This window comes from Cucurbita pepo, chromosome 11, assembly GCF_057944985.1.
Source record: "Cucurbita pepo subsp. pepo isolate OVF chromosome 11, ASM5794498v1, whole genome shotgun sequence".
Classification (NCBI taxonomy): Eukaryota; Viridiplantae; Streptophyta; class Magnoliopsida; order Cucurbitales; family Cucurbitaceae; genus Cucurbita; species Cucurbita pepo.
In genome coordinates, this window is record NC_141808.1 from 6,158,504 (window position 1) to 6,179,803 (window position 21,300).

The 21,300-nt window shown below is 34.8% G+C and overlaps 2 protein-coding genes and 1 long non-coding RNA gene across 3 annotated transcripts; 2 read left to right on the plus strand and 1 right to left on the minus strand.

Moving 5' to 3' along the window:
• Positions 1 to 1,126: 1,126 nt before the first annotated feature.
• On the plus strand, positions 1,127 to 2,612 carry LOC111784489 (disease resistance protein RPV1-like). Its single transcript, XM_087128365.1, has 2 exons — positions 1,127 to 1,599; positions 1,721 to 2,612. The coding sequence occupies exons 1-2, from the start codon at positions 1,127 to 1,129 to the stop codon at positions 2,610 to 2,612; spliced, it is 1,365 nt and encodes a 454-aa protein (XP_086984491.1).
• Positions 2,613 to 2,972: 360 nt separating this feature from the next.
• On the plus strand, positions 2,973 to 3,886 carry LOC147790164 (uncharacterized). Its single transcript, XM_087128294.1, has 2 exons — positions 2,973 to 3,540; positions 3,633 to 3,886. The coding sequence occupies exons 1-2, from the start codon at positions 2,988 to 2,990 to the stop codon at positions 3,884 to 3,886; spliced, it is 807 nt and encodes a 268-aa protein (XP_086984420.1). The 5' UTR covers positions 2,973 to 2,987.
• A 9,627-nt stretch (positions 3,887 to 13,513) lies between these two features.
• Positions 13,514 to 15,216, minus strand: LOC147790165 (uncharacterized). Its single transcript, XR_015422894.1, has 4 exons — positions 15,006 to 15,216; positions 14,646 to 14,800; positions 14,497 to 14,569; positions 13,514 to 13,702 (listed from the first exon to the last, which is right to left on the minus strand). It is a non-coding gene; the product is annotated as an uncharacterized LOC147790165 (long non-coding RNA).
• Positions 15,217 to 21,300: the final 6,084 nt, after the last annotated feature.

Genomic DNA, 21,300 nt, shown 5'->3' on the forward strand with positions numbered 1-21,300 from the left:
AATGCAAAATTTACACGTTTAAAGACAATTTTGAAACAAAATATTACGGTCCTTATCATATACTAATGATAAAAACAAAAGAAAAAAAATTAAGATTAAGGTTATTAAAATAATTTTAAAAGTTTATGTATTTATACAAAGTTCAAAATATTATTTTAGTTACTCGAGTTAATTTTGGTGTCTTTAATTAAAAATGTTTATTTTTGTCTTTGTACTATCATTTTTTTCCCCTCAGAATATGGATCCAATAAGAACTATTCCTTTCTAAGCGGCCTACTAGTGGTTGATCAATCAATTAGTTGTGAAATATGGTGGGTAAGTCTTCTACGGTTGATGCAACTCTGTACCAACACCTCACTACCTACTACTTATTAATTAATTTGGCTAAGTGATTTCATAGCTAAACTTTCTTTCTTTAACTAGCTGACCCGACTTTGTAACCTTAACTATCTTTCTTTCTGCCTTTAGTATAGGCCTTTGCCACTTCAATCGGCCCCTCTTTTCTTTTTTGAATTCGAGAGAACCAGTTTTCACTCAACTATTTGTATAGAATGAACAACGGAAGGATGAAAATAGGAGAAAAGGAAGGGGCATGGTTGGTGTGTCACTTGGTCGGTGGGGGAATCCATAGGAAGGATAGGATGACCCGTTGAATTCACATAAAAAATTGCCGACATAAGCCGAATAACAAATGTATGAAAAAAAGTATCTATCATCGTAGACTGATTCAACGAAGTAAAAATGGATCATTTTGGTATAAATTAAAATGGAATCCTTTTCTTCTTAGAATCAATAAGCAAATTATTATTATAAGCAAATTAAAATATAGATGGATATAAATACCTTTGATAGTTTATTAAGACCATCTCTTATCAATAATTTCATAGAAACTTCCAAGCTTTTTGACTTTAATGCTTGTGTTTGGTCACTTATGGTGGAGTCCAAATTTCTAATAATATATCAAAGAACTTCAAGAGGCAAAGCCAAGAAACCGTCGAGAAATTTCACCAGCACTTATTATGTCTACTACTTGTATCATTACAATTTCATCCAAACAAATTTCAATCAAAACGGTCTAAATTCAAGTGTTTCTCCCACATTTTCGAAATTGGGGTTCTTCGTTGCTATGGACGAATTATCCCCTTTGTTTTCAAATTTTGAGTGTAGTTATGATGTGTTTTTGAGTTTTAGAGGAGAGGATACTCGATCCAATTTCACCGGTCATCTTGACATGGCTTTAAGGCAAAAGGGAGTCAATGTCTTCATTGATGACAAGCTCAACAGGGGTGAGAAAATATCTGAATCCCTTTTCCGATCTATAGAGGGAGCTTTGATTTCTATTGTTATATTCTCTGAAAATTATGCATCTTCTTCTTGGTGTCTGGATGAATTGGTGAAAATAATTGAGTGTAAAAAATGCAAAGGCCAAATAGTTTGGCCAATTTTCTATAAGGTGGATCCATTGGATATACGAAAGCAAACAGGAAGTTTTGGAGAAGCATTAGTCACACATCAAGCTAAGTTCGAAAAAAAAATCCAAATTTGGAGGGAAGCTTTAACTAATGCTGCTAACTTGTCTGGATGGGATCTCGGAACTAGGTATTTATTCCTAATCTTTAAAAGATTTGTTTTGTCTGAACATATCTTTAAGTACTTGTTTATTTCTTTCGTAGAATATTTTTCATTTTTAATTTAAGAATGATTACATGCTTAATAACAGGAAGGAAGCTGAACTTATTCAAGACATTGTTAAAAAAGTGTTGTCTATATTAAATCGCACTTGCATGCCTTTATATACAGGAAAATATCCGGTTGGAATTAATTCTCAACTAGAAAATATGAGGTTTCATTCCCATTATTGGACACAACATGAGCCTAATAATGGCGTGTACATGGTGGGGATATATGGGATTGGTGGCATAGGAAAGACCACCTTGGCTAAAGCTTTATACAACAAAATAGCTTACCAATTTGAAGGGGGCTGCTTTCTATCAAAAGTTAGGGAAGCTTCAAAGCAATTCAATGGCCTCGTTCAGCTACAGGAACACCTACTCCATGAGATCTTAAAGGAAGATTTGAAGGTTGGCAATCTTTATAGAGGAATCAACATCATAAGGAATAGACTTCGTTCAAAGAAAGTTCTTATAGCTCTTGATGATGTGGATAAACTTGAGCAGTTAGAAGCATTGGTTGGTGGGCGTGATTGGTTTGGTCCGGGTACTAAAATCATTGTGACAACAATTGCCAAACGTTTACTTTCTATCCATGAATTTGATCAAATGTATGGTATTCGAGGAATGAATCACGACGACGCCCTTAAACTTTTTAGTTGGCATGCTTTTAAGAAAAGTCATCCACCAAGTGATTACTCAGACCTTTCCGAACGTGCTACAAGTTATTGTAAGGGTCATCCTTTAGCTCTGGTTGTTTTGGGTTCTTTTCTTTATAAAAGAAACGACCAAACAAGATGGAGAAGCATATTAGATGAATTTGAAAACTCTTTGAAAATAGGAATTAAAGATATTCTTCAAAAAAGTTTTGATGAGCTTGAAGAGAAAGAAAAGGAGATTTTCCTTGATATTTCTTGTTTCCTAGTGGGAGAAAAAATTTAAGAATAATTCCGACATCAGTTGCTTCTCTTGGTAAGCTTATTACGTTAGACCTTAATCATTGTTCAAACCTTAAAAGGCTTCCAAGCTACTTCATGTTGAAATCTCTTAAAGTTTTGAATCTCTCTTTTGCAATAAACTTGAGGAACTTCCCGACTTCTCTACAGTATCAAGCCTTGAAACATTGTATCTCAATAACTGCACAAATTTAAGAGTGATTCATGAGTCTATTGGATCTTTGGATAGTCTCATTAAGTTGGACTTTAGAGGATGCACCAACCTTGAAATGCTTCCAAGCTACCTCGAATTAAAGTCCCTTAAATATTTATATCTCTCTGGTGCTGTAAGCTTGAAATGTTTCCAGAAATTGCTGAAAACATGAAATCTTTAGTACGGTTGGATTTGAGTTTTACAGCCATAAAGGAGCTTCCTTCCTCAATTAGGTACCTTACAGCGCTCTTTGATTTAGACCTTCACGGTTGTACAAACCTCATCTCCATTCCTAATACCATTTATTTGTTACACAATCTTCGAGAACTTAGCCTTGGTGGGTGTTCTAGATTTGAAATGCTACCCCTCACTTGGGACTCAACTATCCATCCAACATGCTCTTCTTCAAATCATGGAAACTTTGTCGAGTTCAGAATTTCCTCATTTAGCAGTTTCAAAAGGGAGCCTATGTTTTATGAACACCATTACTTGGTTCTTGAAAAATGCACCATATCAAATACTGATTTTTTGAAAGCTTTATGTGAAGTCACCCCTTTCTTATCTTCTCTATTCTTGTCGGGTAATAAATTCTCATGTCTCCCTAAGTTTTTGTCCTTAAAGAATCTCCGAATAAGGAATGACACGTTTCTTCAAGAAATTCCAAACCTCCCTATGTGTATACAAGAATTGGATGCCATTGGTTGTGAATCTTTGGCCAAAAGTCGAGACAACGTTGATGATATAATATTAAACAAGCAGGTTCATCTCTTCCCATTTTATTTTTCTTTATTCATATTGCATTTTTTTTTAAAGATTTGTATGTATCATATTCCTCTTCCTTCCTGGTTGTTCGCAGCGAGGAAGGACTCGAATGGGGTTGGTTAATCGACAATGCTTGCAGCGGCGTCGACGGGTTGATGTCGTGTATTAAAAGCCTTGGAATTGAGAGTTCTAATGAGAGGTTGGTGAATGATGAAGTGATGACGATGGAGGATGGCGGCAGTGATGGTGATAGGTTGTACATTGTCATGAAAATGAATCGTTATAATTCTCATTCATTTTGGTAATTAAATCTCGTTTAGTTTATAATCATTTTAATTAATATTCTTATTTATTTTGGTTATTAATTCGCACCCTTAATTTGGAAAACCAGGGATATGCAGGAACAAACAATTTTTATTGGAAACATTCGTCTAATAAATTCTCTGGAAACTTCTATAGTAAATGGACGATACATACTCTCATTTAGTTCATAATCATATTTATTACTAGTCTCATTTTTTTTGTTCAAGAATTAGTATTGTTATGCCTATATGAAGGCCTGTATAACATTGTTTTGATGTGTGGAGTAATGTAGAGTCATTGTCATTTTGTATTTGCCTATAGTCAATTGGGATAAACTTTGTAAGAGAATTCATAGTGTGAGAATGTGAGAGATACACTTTAAACACTTTGGTTAGAGTGAGATTGGCTGCACCCCTGTATGTAGGGAAATTTCTTCTCTCCGAACCACGTAAATCTTTGTGTCTCTTTGTTTAGTTTCTGTTTGTGGGTGTGTGAGTGCAATCGATCTTGCTTCCGCCTATGCTACAACAATTGGGTATCATAACTTTTTTTGTTGTGGCATTTTGGCTACAACAAGTGGTATCAAAGCTTTGGGTACAACAATTAGTATCATAGCACTTTGGTTGTGGCTTCGACTACAACAATTGAGTATGCGTTTTTTGGTTGTGGCAGTAGGGCACAACAAGTTGTATCAGAGCATTTTGATTTTCACATTTGGGTACAACATTAGTATCAAAACATTCTCGTTGTGGCGTTAGGGTACAACAATTAGTATCAGAACATTTTGGTTATGGCTGGGAGTGTAACTTTGTACTTTCTAGATATAAGGGTGTGCAAGTACGTTTTAATATACACAATGCTTCTTTAACAATGTCTTGAATAAAATTAGCTTCATTTTGATTATACCTCGTTAACCACATCATTAAAGTTAAAAATGACAAGTCCAATTAATCCTTTAATATTAAGAATATATACTTAGGTCGGAGATGCCAACCAGACAAGTTAGCAGCTGTAGTTTTGAAAGAATATAACAATAGAAATCAAAGCTCCTATTTAGATTGAAAAAGAGATTAAAAAATTCGTTCATCCCTTTCGAGCTTGTCGTCTATGAAGACATTGACACACTTTTACCGCAAAGCTATGACAAGATGACTGGTGAAATTGGATCGAGTATCTCCTCCTCTAAAACTCAAAGCAAACGCATGGGCTCTTAATAATGAGAGGTGTCCAAATTTAAGACATAAATGCGTCTGGGTGCATTTTCTTGACAGTTCCTTAGGTTTGGTAGTTTCTACAAACTTATAAATACTAGTTCGTCCACTTGATGGGATGTCTATGTCCACATATGTTCGTTAAAATACTAATAATTTTAATATTATATTATCATTAATAATATTACTTTTTATGGTATATTGATATTTGATATCATATCATCTTATTGTGTTCGGTTCTTTTTGAATGGGGTTTTAATGGTCTATTTACCTGCTATTGTTGTTCGTAATTTGAGATATCTATTTTACTTGCGGAAATGGGTTCCAACCCGAACGAGAAGGAAATTTCCTATTTAGACAGGAAGAGAGTGGGAAACATTTTCCCGTTAGATAAATGGGATAGGGATGAGATTATATTCTCTATCCCCATCCTCACCCAATTCTCGGCCCATCCCCACTTAAGATATTAGATTCTTGTTGGTTATATTAAAAAAAAAAAAAAAAAATGAATTAGTTAATTTTGAGACTATAATGGTATATTTAAATTCAGTAGATTTTTTTAAATTATTAAAAACTAGGTTGTAATTATTAAAATTTGAATTTTTAGATATTAGGATGGTACAACATTATATATATTGATTTAATTAGAATTTTTTTTACAATTTTTTAATAAAGAATATATTAAAAAATAAAAATAAAATAGAAATTGGGCCGAGACAAGGAATGAAATGGAAGGGGTCTCCATCCTCACCCGAACTTCCCTCTACGTTTGACTATTTTATTTTTATTTTTAAGTAATCCTTTTTAGTTATTTAATTATGAATTTTTATATTTAATTATGAATTTTTATATTTTTTTATAATTATTTTTATTATGAATTTTTATATTTAATTATGAATTTTTATATTTTTTTATAATTATTTTTATTTGTTTATTTATTATTATTATTATTATTATTATTTACTATTACTGAAGGATCCAACCCATTTCTGTCAATAGACCGGTGACCCGCGATGACAGTTTTTTTAAAAAAATTGTATGCCCACGAGAGATCGAACCTGAGATGTGGTAGGAGAACGTGCAAATGAGAGCGTGCCATATGTCACAAGCGTAGTATGCATATCCCTCCTGACTTTGTTACTATCCTTATTATGACTTGATAAGGTCCTTCCTGAGAAACTTAAGAAATTTTGGAGCTTCTTAACGTGTGGAAAAGTTAGCTTGGGAATGCATACGTCATCCATATAAGTAGTCATTCAGACCTTTCTCAAGTAATACTTACAGGGATCACTAGGAATCACTAGGACATGCTAGCATGCGAGCATATCTTATCTTAGATGGTTAAAATATGCATGTTTAGGACGTTAGAAAGTCATTTTTATAATGAAAATACACAGAAAATTATCGAAATACCCCTAGGATGAGAATTTATAAGCATGTTGACTTTAATGTCTTTCCACTGTGTTAGAAAGATCGAGAAATTGATGGATCTTTCCTTGTTGAACTTGTATGAATGCATGTTATAGTATGTTTAGCTCTAAACGATTGATTGTGTTCTCCCTATAAAACGTGTTTATCCTCATAGAGCTAGAACTAGAGCGCTAGAGTTAGAACATCTAGGTAATGCCCTAGGTCATGGCCTTCTAAAAGATTGAGTACCTTAGGATCGTGAGCGACGACCATAGGGTTTAGACCCTAGTGCTCTTAGACTAAGAAAGACACGAGGAGTTGGAACAGTGTACCATAGAACCGAAAGTCTGCATTAAGCCACATAGTTTCCCTAGGAGCCTAGTGGACCTCCTCGGCACCCAAGAATAACCAAGGTGATGCTTAGAATATTTCTTTCATGCTTTATGAGACAATAACTTGAATAAGTTTTAAGGGATGAGAAGAAAGTTAAAAAAAAAATCCAAATAAAGAAATTAAGGGAAGTGACAATCGACCGAAATAAGTAATTTGAATGGAAGAAATGGGAGAGGAGACGTTGGTGAAAGGAAGAATAGGAGAAGTTTCCGTGAGCTGGTAAACGAGGAAAAGAAAGGGGGAAACAGGGGAGGAAGACTAAAATTGGGAATCTTTAAATAATCGGTGATTTGTGAATATTTGTGATAGGGAGCAAGGAAGAGGCTTGTAGCATGTTTGCAGAAGCTTTCTTCGAGGGAAATTCGTGGTCTTGATCTGGTATTGGAGAACTACCAAAGGTGAGAAAACCCATATTACTAAATCTTTAAATCTCAATATCTTGGTCTATATCACGTAATAAGTTATGAAATATGGCTTTTTAGATTCATAATAAAGGGATCTATAATGTTGTAGAAGAAATCGGGATGAAATTCGGATTTTACAAGTAAGATATGACTTAGGGATACAACGGGTATTAACGGAAAAGTTGGAAAAAATTGCAGAAAACGCGAGGTTGAAGACGAGCGCATGAGAGACACGTGAGGCACGTGGGAAGGCTGCGTCTGGGGGTGTGACTGGGCAAATCCCAAGCGCGTGAGGCAGGGAAGGTTGGCAAGTTAGTGCACGTGAGCCAGTGTTTCGGATCTCGGTTTGTCCTGTTCACTCCTTTTGACCTGTTCTATCAAGATTAGCCTATACTTACCTTTAAAATTGTGAAATATAGGTCTAATTAGAAGAAATTGTGTTGAAATACCCTATTAAATATACATCCAAGGGAAAAGGAGTTAGAAACGAGGTAACATATTGAGTTCCTTAAACTAGTTCTTAACTTGTTTTGCAACATCTGAGTATGTTGATTACATGATTAAGAGCTTAGTAGGTCGATATGTGCTTTGATGATATTGAATGTCTATTTGTGTATTGTGACTGCTTGCTTGTGAAGTAAGCATGTTATAAATGATTCTGGAATGTTCTATGTGTCGAACGTTATAATTATATGGAAACCCGTATCATATGTGAGTATGTTATGTGTCACAATCGCGGTTTCTAGACAGCAGATTTGGCGATTGTGCGGCACCCACTCTAAAAAAGGCAACAACAACTGCTCACTGCATATAACTATCGGGTAGGAAAAAGTTGACAACTAGTCGTATCCCCCTATAGTACATTTTGAGGCATTTCATGTCTACCAGGCGTAGCCATGACATTGCCGAAACATCATACTCTTAAAGAAAACAAAAAAGAAATAATATAACATGAAACCGGTAAAAGAAAGCAATAAAGTAGTACAAGGCAACGGTTTCGGCGTGTCACGAGCATGCGGCCATGGGTAACATGTCTTGGGCAAGCATGACCGTGACACTATGCAAGTTAATGGAAATGTTATGACTCTAGGATATGCTTATAGATTGTTGAGCCATGGCCTATTTATATGAGTATTGTAGTCTACTAATTCTCGCGGAGTTCCTGACCAACGCACTGTGTGCTAAATCAGAGAGAATGAGTACTCCTGACTGTTGGTATATGAGATGTACAGGCCACCTGAGAAATTAGTAGACGGGTCGTATTTGACCGCGAACGAGTCTTACATACGAGTCCGAAAATTCTAGATAAGCATATAGAGAGAGTCAGTAACTTAAGCAGGAGGTAGCTGAGATACCTCATTAATGAACAGATGACCCTAACAAGGAGTAAATGACGAATAAAACTTAAAAACACTCGGAAAGATTAGTTATAACTCATGAAAGATAATTTGAGCTACTTACTGGGTAATTTAATTATCATCAAAATTATTTTAACTTTTATTTTCAAATTTAGATGATGCAGGCCAACCAAGGACGAGACTAGCGGGCTAGAGACTATTGAAAATTCATGTATGGGTCTGTTTGAGTAATTTTTTTTTTACTGTCAAGAATTTAGGTTGGTTGTTTTAAGTTTTAAATGATACTAATTTTAAATCTCTTGCTTGATATTTTGAAAATGTTTGGAAATTTATGATGGGTTGTCAGAGTTGTCGATGTAAGTGGTAACTCATGCGAATCGAGTTGTCGATAAGCGAGTGTTACAATTAAGCCTCCAATCACAAAATAGAAGCAATTCATTTTTGGGTCTCTCCCTCATATTTGTTTTCTAAATTCGAGGGCTATGGTTAACTATTTTCCTTCTAACCATTTCCTACCCGTTCTAAATAAGCTCCCCAACAAGCTTTCATAGTCGTGGGAAGGCAAAAGCTTTAAAATGCAATTGGATGCTATGAACAAATTCATCCTTTCCCACCTATGCCAAATGTTTCCTCGAGTTGAGGGGAGTATTTTTCATGAAGCCACCAAGAGTTAGGAGCTTAGGATAGAGAGTAATCAAGAAAAATTTTATACGGCCCGATTAAAGCTTTAAAGGGAATAACCCAAAATTTATTTCCTACACGAAAGCTCATTGGGTAAGGCCTATTCTTTTACCTTCATAGCAACAAAAGGAGAAGATTCATGAAGATGTCGGAGGTGAGGAGTTCCTCATCAAATTGCCCAATAACCTCTAATTTCTGCCTAAATTTGGGCAAGAGACCAAGAGAAAGAATCCAGAAATTGGGGTCTACGTAAGGATTCATTCTTCCAGTACGAATTTTCAAACTTGAAAGAAAGATAACGAAGAGGTTTCATCAAGAAATTAAGTTCTAAAAAAGGTCTGAATCATCTCAAATAATAAGAATTTTCTAGGTTTATCTTGGGCGAGAACAAAAGTTTTTCCTACAAACTTTTAATGCTAGATCTTTCTTTCAACTTATCTTTAAGTTTCATGAAGAAATTGAGGCAAAAAATGATAAGGCAACGCTAATCCTCAGCCCAACCATCCAAACTTTTGTTGAAGCAAGAACCCTTGAATCAAACTAATTAACACCTCCTTATACGAAATTTGGATCAACCAAGAGATAAGGCTAGAATTAGACTACCTCTTACGATCGAAGATCTAGAAGCAAGATTTGGAAACCATGTTCTAAATTGAGCACAATCTAACTTGATCAAGGCTTGATTGAATGGCTCGAGTGCAATTCTACCACAAGAATTGCTTGAAACTTAGAAATGGCAAATATGATACTCAGATTTATAAGGGAAACGTCTCAATTTGAGATCTGAATTACATTCATCCACGAATCTGATTTTTACATAACATATTGTGGTATTTATAGTATCCCGACAAAAGACGTTTGTGGCATGGATTCAATCCCGGTCACCTTTAATCTCCACAAAAGACGAGGTGAATTTTGACCATTTGACTATTGCAAAATGAAAACAAAAAAACGGCTAAAGAAATAAACTTGAAATCTATTGGGTGAAAGGTTCAGTTCAAACCCTATTGTTGACATTTGAAAGTTTTCCAACTTCAACCGTGCAAATATTCAATTGTCCTTCGTCAATCGTATTAGCTTCTAATTCTACAAATGGTTGAATTGGGCCGATCCAATTCAATTTTATTTATTCTTGAAGCAACTTTGAAATTTTGGTTCTCAATTCTCTCCTTCACCTCCTTCATCCTCGTTCTCAATTCTCTCCTTCACCTCCTTCATCCCAAAGACTTAATATTTTTAGAAATAATAGCCCTAAGCAATGCTCCTAATTTTCTATTAACTACTTCAGTTTGTCCATCCGTCTGAGGATGACATATAGTTGAAAACAACAATTTGGTACCCAATTTACCTCGAAATACTTTCCAAAAGTGACTTAGAAATTTAGCATCTCTGTCACTAACAATTATTCTAGGGATTCCATGTAATCTTACTACTTCCCTAAAAAATAAGTCAGCAACATGTTTTACATCGTCCGTCTTGTTACATGCAATAAAATGAGCCATCTTACTAACTCTGTCTACCACAACAAAAATAGTATCTTTACCCTTTTTAGTGTGCGGTAAACCCAGAACAAAATCCATAGATATATTAGTCCAAGGTTCATTAGGTACATTCAAAGGAGTGTACAATTCATTTGGTTGTGATCTAGATTTAGCTTCTTTGCATTTAAAGCATTGACTACAAAACTTATGAACATCATACTTCATTTTCGGCCAAAAGAAGTGTTCATGCAACATATTATAAGTTTTATTAATTCCAAAATGTCCCATTAAGCCACCACCATGTGCTTCTTTTACAAGCAAATCTCTGATAGAGCATTTAGGAATACAAAGCTTACTTTTTTTAAATAAGAATTCATGAAACACATAACAATCATCTACCGCTGTTTTTGTAAGACAAGATGCAAAAATAATTCCAAAGTCTTGGTTATCTGGATATAATTCTTTAATATGCTCAAATCCAATAATTTTTGCACAGAGAGAAGTAAAAAGATTGTACCTTCTAGATAATACATCAGCTACCACATTATCCTTACCTTGCTTATATTTGATGACATACAGAAATGTTTCAATAAACTCCACCCACTTTGCATGCCTACGGTTTAGTTTGCTTTGATCCTTAAGATACTTCAAGCTTTCATGAGCAGAGTAGATCACAAATTCTTTAGGCCATAAGTAGTGTTGCCACACCTGCAATGTGCGAACTAAAGCAAACAATTCTTTATGATAGGTAGGATAGTTCAATGCTGCCCCATTTAGTTTTTCACTAAAATACATTACGGGTTTTCCATCTTACATCAAAACAGCACATATGCCCAAACCACTTGCATCACGCTCAATTTCAAAAGTTTTATCAAAGTTAGGCAAGACAAGTAATGGTGCATTGGTTAATTTATTCTTAAGCTCATTGAATGCATTCTCTTGCATATCTCTCCATTTAAAAACAACATTTTTTTTTTCACTAAGTCATTCAATGGTGCAGCTATGGTGCTAAAATCTTTTATAAATCTCCTATAGAAGCTAGCTAACCCATGAAAACTACGAACTTCACTTGCATTTTGTGGTGTTGGCCAATCCCTAATTGCTTTAACTTTCTCTTCATCTACTTCTACTCCATTTTGACCAACTATGAAGCCAAGAAAGTTAACTTTTTCCATGCAAAAACTACTTAACATGCTCCACATGCTCATGCAAACTCTTTGAATAAATAAAATATCATCAAAATACACAACATGCTTTCCTAAATATTCTCTCAAAACATGATTCATTAAGCGCATAAATGTACTAGGAGCATTAGTTAACCTAAAAGGCATAACAAGCCATTCATACAATCCAAACTTAGTTTTGAACGCGGTTTTCCATTCGTCTCCTACATGCATTCTAATTTGATGATATCAAGATTTCAAGTCAATCTTTGTAAATAAACATGAACCATGCAATTCATCAAGCATATCGTCTAGCCTAGGAATAGTATGTCGATACTTTACCATGATTTTGTTGATGGCTCTACAATCCACGCACATGCGCCACGTTCCATCTTTCTTCGGCACCAATAAGACTGGAACAGAACATGGACTCAAACTCTCTCGTATATAGCCTTTCTCCATAAGCTCCTCTACTTGCCTTTGAATTTTTTTAGTCTCAGTTGGGTTGGCTCTATAAGCTGACATATTAAGAATTACTGCCCCTAGAATGAAGTCTATTTTATGTTAAATACCTCTAATGGGAGGTAGTCCTTTAGGGGCTTCATCTTGGAATACGTCATCAAATTCCTGTAAAAGAGATTGAAACATCCTTCCTTGTACACAAGTACAAAGATGGTTTTTTGTGAGAACATTGCCCTTCTAACCTCTCCAACTCTAGCCAAACAACTCACATTGTTTCTTTTTTTTTCAATTTCATTCTTTTTTTCACTATGTTTTTCTCTTTGACTTTTCTCTATTTTTTCACTCAACTCTTGTTTTTCTTTCAACTCTTTTTCCTCAAACTCTTTCTTTTTTTCTTTCAACTTTAATTGATCAGCGAATACATTTGCAGAACTCAAAGATACAAGAGTGGTTTTTCTACCATCTTTTACAAAAGAATACCGATTCAAATAGCCATCATACATAACCCTCCTGTCAAATTGCCATGGTCGGCCAAGCAATATGTCTTCAGCATGTATTGGTAAAACATCACAAAGAACTTCATCTTTGTATTTTCCTAAAGTAAAATATATTAAAGCTTGAGAAGTTACCTCCATTGTTTCACTGTCATTGAGCCATTGAAGCTTGTAAGGTTTAGGATGGTGTTGGGTTGGAATTAGCAACCTTTTGATCAGCATTGTACTTACGACATTGGTGCAGCTTCCACTATCAATTACAAGACTACAAGGAGTCCCCTTGACTAAACACCTTGTGTGAAATAGGTTGTCTCTTTGATCATCAACATTATTCTCTGTAACTTGAGTTTTATGAAGTCTTCTGGTAACAAGTACCAAATGACTCCCATCTTCTAGTTCCTCATCATTCTCCTGGATTTCCTCTTCAACTAGCTCATCATGGTCACTTTCCTCACTATCTGTGACAACTTGTCCATTCTTGATGATCATGTAACACCAGCTCATCGTCGACGCGATTCACAGGAGTTACTACTGACCTCGATAATAAACTCCGACAACCAATGATAAATTTAAAAAAAAAAATATTTCAAAAAACATCAAGTAAAACATTTAAAACGAGTGCTATTTAAACTTAAAACAACCGAAGTAGATTCTTGACAGCGAAAGCATAAGTACACAAAACAGACACAGACATGGATTCCCAAATAGTCCCTAGCCCGCTGGTCTCGCCCTCGTCCTCGGTTGGCCTGCATCAACTAAATCTGGAAAGAAAAGTTAAAAATAATTTTGATGAGTAATTAAATTACCCAGTAAGTAGCCAACTTTATCTTTCATGAATTCATAACTAATCTTTCCAGGTGTTTTTAAATTTTATTCGTCATTGACTCCTAGTTTCTCTTACTAGGGTCATCTGTTCACTAATGAGGTATCTCAGCTACCTCCAGCTTAGCATAGCAAATGTTTTTAAGTTTTATTCGACATTGACTCCTAGTTTCTCTTACTAGGGTCATCTATTCATTAATGAGGTATCTCAGCTACCTCTAGCTAGGTTACTGACTCTCTCTCGATATGCTTATCTAGAATTTTCGGACTCGTATGTAAGACTCGCTCTCGGTCAAATACGGCCCGTCTACTAATTTCTCTGGCGGCCTGTTTATCTCATATACCAACGGTCAGGAGTACTCATGCTCCCTGACTTAGCACACAGCGCGTTGGCCAGGAACTCCGCGGGAATTAGTAGACTATCATACTCATATAAATAAGCCATAGCTCAACAACCAATAAGCATATCTTAGAGTCATAACCTTTCTATTAACATGCATAACATACTCACAGTTACTGCATGTTTTCATACATGTATCATGTTCAACACATAGAACATTCTGACAATCATTTATATCATGCTTACATCACAGGCAAGCAGTCACAATATACAATAAACACTCAATATCATCAAAGCTCATCATAACATATTAAGCTCTTAATCAGGTAAACAACATACTCACATGTTGTAAAACAAGTTAAGAACTAGTTCAAAGGTCGATACGCTACTTACCTGGTTTCGAATCCCTTTCTCTCTTGATTGTACATTTAATAGGGTATTTCAACACAATTCCTTCCAATTAGACCTATATTTCACCATTTTCAAGGTAAGTATAGGTCAATCTAGGTAGAACAGGTCAAAACAAATCAAACGGGACAAACCGGGAACCCAAAATGATGCTTCACGCGCCCTCACGCGCCCTCACATCCTCGGTGTGTCTGTCCCACGCGCCAGGAGCACGCCCAGTCGCACACCCAGTCGCGGCCCTCACGCGCCTGCGTGTAGTGCACGCGCTTCTTCTTCTTCCTTGCGTTTTCTGAAATTTTCCCATCTTTTCTGTTAATACCTACTATATCCCGAAGCCATATCCTCCTTCTACGATTCGAATTTCATCCTGATTCCTTCTACAAATTTATAGATCTCCTTATTACGATTCTAACAAGCCCTATTTCATAACTCATTATACAATATGAACCAAGATATCGAGATTTAAAAGTTCGGTGATATGGGTTTTTCGTTACCTTTGCGACAACCGCTTAAATCAGCTTAGTTCAGAGCTTCAATGGCTGAAAAGCCTTCACAATCGTCTCCCCATCCTCAGGTTTGCACGTTGTCACAACAAACGCCAAAGAACCCTAAGGTTTTGCCGGAAAACACGGATTATAACATTCTCTGTTTTCTGTTTCCCTCTTCCTCTGTTTCTTCGATAATATTTGGTGCTTCCTCGTCGGCCTAGCCAACGCCAACCACCACCACCATCCATAACACTGACACAAAATAAAACCATCCTTCTTCATCCCACACCTCCATCTTCCTCTCTTTTCTTTCTTTTCCCTTCAATCCACCTGTCCATTCTTCCGTTCTCCATGGCAGCAGCTTCAAGCTGCTGCTGTCTTTTTCTTTTCATTTTTTTTTTTTAATTAATTAATTTATTTTTATTTTTATTTAATTTATTTATTTATTATTTTCGGATTATTACAGATCATGACTCTCTTGTTAGGACAATCACGACTAAGATGACCAATTCCTGACATTTCCAACATTTGATGTCTCTATTTCTTTCTCGAATCTCCTTATATTCCTCCGCTTTCTCTTTACCCATGGAGGTCTCAGCTTTGTTCTTTTTGTCAAGATCATACTTGCCTCCAACTTTGAAATCTATCTTTTCAATATTTGCATTCTTTTTCCAAGTGTTGAAAGTAGTAGACTTTGTGATATGAACCAAGAGACATCAATCATACAATATACTTCAATGAAGATGTGAAGAAAATATTGTTGAAATTATCAAAAAATATTTCAATTCATGCCACATGGAAGAAGAATGAAGTTTCATGTTATAAATTTTGGGTGGATTACAATTTAGAGTAATTTAGAGTTATTGTATTTCATTATTATATTTTAAGACTTTTAATTTACTTTAAGTTACAATTCCATAATGGTTAATTATGGCTATTAAGTATGAATGTTATAACTCTTCGAATGTCTTTAGTGTTTCATTTTGAGGATATATAAAGCCATGTAGGTTGTATTTGTAGGTAGACTTGGAAAAGATAGTAAAAGAAGTATTTGTGCTTTCCTTTAGCCAATGGCTAAGTTTCTTTGCAATTCTATGTAGTTTAGGTTGCATGTAGAATCATTCAAGCTCGACATGATCAATCTTGCTTGTGGAGTGATTCGAATCTCAATCAAGTGTTCTTGCCTTGAGATATTTGATCAACAAGAATCATTCAAGCTAGACATGATCGATCTTGCTTGTGGAGTGATTCGAATCTCAAACAATGTTCTTGCCTTGAGATATTCGATCAACAAGGTAATCCAGATCTTATTCCCCTTGTATAGATTCCTTATCTTATCACTTTGAAATACCATACCTCTTGGAGTTCTCCTTCTCCCAAGCTAGTTGCCCTTCGATTTTGACAGCAAGGTGTAACAATTCTTGCATATTAAAGTACGCTTGCCTATCCACTTGATGAGCAAGTTGTCGGTTTAACCCACTAAGAAATCTAGCCATTGTATCTTCCTCATCTTCATCAATACATGCTCTATTCATAAGGGTCTCCATTTCTTTGTAATATTCTTTAACACTTTTGGATCCCTGTTGTAAAGTATAGAGTTTTTGCTTGAGTACTCGAGAATAATTCTTAGGAATGTACCTTTTTCTCATTAATGTCTTCAATTCCCTTAACGTTAACAGTATGAGAAGCATATTAGATGAATTTGAAAACTCTCTTAAAATAGCATTAAATATATTCTTCAAAAAAGTTTTGATGGGCTTGAAGAAAAGGAAAAAGGATATTTTCCTTGATATTTCTTGTTTCCTAGTGGGAGAAAAAATTGACTACGTTAAGTATACTTTAAACGCATGTCATCTAAATCTAGATTATGGACTTACCGTCCTTGATGATCTTTCACGAATTACGGTTAAAAATGATACAGTAAATGCATGATTTAATACAACAAATGGGTCATACAATAATCAATAGTGAATCTTCTGAGCCGGAAAAAAGGAGTCGGTTGTGGTTGAATGAAGATATTCTAAAGGTGTTTATTGATAATTCAGTGAGTAACTCTTAGGCAAAACTTTGTTTATTTTATTTGTTTCCAATGTTTGGTGATGACTAATGTTTGTCAAAGTAAGTGACAAGTAATATTAAATTGTTAAATTTACGAGTTTGCAGGAAGAGGGAACAGATGCACTTAGAGCCATAAAATTAAACTTGCCAAATCCCAAAAAGTTTGGATGTGGATCCACACGCTTTTAAAAACATGAAAAATCTGGAATTGCTTATGATTTTAAATGCAAGTTTTTTTTACAAATCTTGAATATCGACCGCATAACTTAAAGTGGATTACGTGGCATGGATTTATTCAGCAATTTTTGTCGTCTTACTTTATTACGACAAATCTTGTTGGATTATGTTTACCACATAGTCTCATTAGAAATTTTGAGAAAGAATTTACGGTAATTATCTTTCTACTTTTGTGATTCGAAGATTTTTTATCGATTTTCTTTAAAAAAAAAAGATCGATTATGTTGGATCACTATTTACTTTTTTTTTTTTGTTTCTTTTCCATGTATTTCCTTTTTTTGTTTCTTTTCCATGTATTTCACGATTGTAAAAGGTGGAAGCTTATTGATCTTAGTTACTCTACTTCATTAGAGAAAATTCATCATCAAGTATGGAAGAATTGTATTTTAGTCGCTGCACAAATTTAAAGAACAATTCCGACATCAGTTGCATTCTCTTGGTAAGCTCATTACTTGAGACCTTAATCATTGTTCGAACTTTAAAAAGCTTCCAAGCTACTTCATGTTGAAGTCTCTTAAAGTTTTGAATCTCTCTTATTGCAATAAACTTGAGGAATTTCCCGACTTTTCTGCAGTATCAAGCCTTGAAAAATTGAATCTCAATAATGGCACAAATTTAAGAGTGATTCACGAGTCTATTGGATCTTTGAATAGTCTCGTTAACTTGTTCTTTAGAGGATGCACCAACCTTGAAAACTTCCAAGCTACCTCGGGTTAAGGTCCCTTAAATATTTATCTCTCTGGGTGCGGTAAGCTTGAAATATTTCCAGAAATTGCTGAAAACATGAAATCTTTAGTACGGTTGGATTTGAGATTTACCACCATAAAGGAGCTTCCTTCATCAATTAGGTACCTCTTACAACGCTCTTTGATTTAGACCTTCACGGTTGTACAAACTTCATCTCCATTCCTAATACCATTTATTTGTTACATAATCTTCGGGAACTTAGCCATGGTGGGTGTTCTAGATTTGAAATGCTACCCCTCACTTGGGACTCAACTATCCATCCAACATGCTCTTCCTCACATCATGGAAACTTTGTCAGAGTTAAGAATTTCCTCATTTAGCAGTTTCAAAAGAGAGCCTATATTTTATGAACACCATTATTTGATTCTTGAAAAATGCACCATATCAAAGGCTGACTTTGAAAGCTTTATGTGAAGTCACCCCCTTTCTTATCTTCTCTATTCTTGTCGGTGACAAATTCTCATGTCTCCCTAAATTTTTGTCCGTGAAGAATCTCCAAATAAGGAATGACATGTTTCTTCAAGAAATTCCAAACCTCCCTATGTGTATACAAGTACTGGATGCCATTAGTTGTCAATCTTTGGCAAGAAGTCGAGACAACTATGATAATATAATATTAAACAAGTAGGTTCATCTCTTTCCATTTTATTTTTCTTTATTCATATTGCATTTTTTTTAAAGATTTGTATGTATCATATTCCTCTTTCTTCCTGGCTGTCCGTAGCGAGGAAGGACTCGAATGGGGTTGGTTAATTGACACCGCTTGCAGGGGTGTCGATGGGTTGATGTCGTATAGTAAAAGCCTTGGGTTTGAGAGTTCTGATGAGAGGTTGGTGAATGATGAAGGCGATTTTCGGCGTTTTTTTTTTTTTTTTAGAATGCATATAGTTACAGATTGAATCCTTTAATATTAAGAATATATACTTAGGTCTGAGATGCCAACCAGACAAATTGACTGCCATAGTTAAAAGTTTCCTCCAAATATGGATTTTCATTTTGAACTCAACTTGATGTTTGGCCAAAACTTCTCCAAAACTTCTCCATTTGTTTTAGTATAATTGATGGATCCACATTATAGAAAATTGGCAAAATTTGTTCTTAGATTTCTTACGTTCGATTATTTTCACCAATTCATTCGAACACCAGTAAAAAGATGCATAATTTTCAGAGAATATAACAATAGAGATCAAAACTCCTTTTATAGATTGGAAAAGAGATTCAGAGATTTGTTCACCCCTTTCGAACTTGTCAGCTATGAAAACATTGACACACTTTTTGCTGCAAAGTCATGACAAGATGAATGGTGAAATTGGATCGAGTATCCTCCCCTCTAAAACTCAAATCAAACTTGTGTGCTCTTAATAATCTGACCACTTCTGTATAGGAGAGGATGCGTGTGGGTGCATTTTCTAGACAGTTTCCTTTGCTTTGCGTTTGAAATTTGTTTGAGTTATTCATAATCAAACATCGCAATAAAAGAAAAGCATGAAAGTCAAAAGGTTTGTAGTTTCTACACACTTATAAATACTAGTTCGTCTCCTTGATGGGAAGTTTTTATTTTCTAAACTTTATCAAATGTTTATGTCCACACATGTTCATGAAAAATATTTAAATTAATAAGTTAAAATACTAATAATTATTAATATTATACTATCATTAATATATATATATATATATATATATTTTGATGTATTATTGATATTTGTTACGATATCATCTTATTTACTTTTTGTTGTTGTTCACAACTTGAGATGTCTATTTTATTTGTGGGACTGGGTCCCAACTTGAACAGGAAGGGAATTTCCTATTTAGACACCAAGGGAGTGAGAAACATTTTTCCCCGTTAGATAAATGGGGTAGGGATGGGATTATATTCTCCATCCCCATCCCCTCCCAATTCTCTACCCCATCTCAGCTTAGTATTAATATATTTTTAACATAGATTATATATTCTTGTTGGGTATATTAAAAAATGAATTAGTTAATTTTGAGACCATAATTGTGTTGGGATTTATGCCCTAAAGCCTTTGTAGTTAATTAGTTAGTTTTTTAACAATAATTTATATTATTTTATTTGTTATTTAATTGTTATCCATAATATGAAAATTCAAGGTTATTAATATAATCTTGAACAGTATGTGGTTGACATACAAGATGATCGTGTTCAAGTAATAACTCAAAGAGTCTATAGTATATGGATAAGGTTGGGTGCCTTATCCTGTTAACACTATTGATACGGCTCACTTTGTAATCGTTACAAATGATTTGATCCAAATCATTCATGTGGAGACATGTAAGTGGGAGTATCCTATACAATGAGTTTGTATGAGACTAGACCAAGAAATACTTAATCTCTCTTTATAAGTCTGTTAATTGAGAAGATTAATATTTCACATGATGATTATATGCGACTCGATCTTAATCCTGAGTGAGTTATGAACTCTTGCCTGTGAGGGCTTGTCCTTTAATTTACATGGGTGAGAATGGCTCTTTTAGTCGATACAATATGCCTACTATTTTGGGGATTTGACCAAATAGGGAGTTCGGAACATAATATCATGAGATGAAATTCGCTCCTTTCCATATAAGGAAAGTAGATAAGTTGTTCTCTTAAGCACTAATTTCGGGACTTGAACAATGGGGCCCCACCCTCTCATTGGCCCGAGAGGGACTTGGTTTATGATTGGATCATAGACAAATTGTTCATTAGAGAATCAGTGGTACTTAAGGTGAAAGATGTAATTACAGGGGTATAACGGACTTTTGATCCAACTGTAATTATATGCTCCAAGAGACATCAATCATACAATATACTTCAATGAAGATGTGAAGAAAATATTATTGAAATTATTAAAAGATATTTCAATTCATGCCACATTGAAGAAGAATGAAGTTTCATGTTATAAATTTTGGGTAGATTACAATTTAGAGTAATTTAGAGTTATTATCTTTCATTAATGTATTTTAAGACTCTTAATTTACTTTAGGTTACAATTGTATAATGGTTAATTATGACCCTTAAGTATGAATGTTACAACTCTTGGAATGTCTTTAGTAGTTTCATTTTGAGGCTATATAAAGCCATGTATGTTGTATTTGTAGGAAGACTTGGAAAATATAGTAAAAGAAGCATTTGTGCTTTTCTTTAGCCAATGGCTAAGTTTCTTTGCAATTCTATGTAGTTTAGGTTGCATGTAGAATCATTCAAGCTCGACATGATCAATCTTGTTTGTGGAGTGATTCGAATTTCAAACAAGTG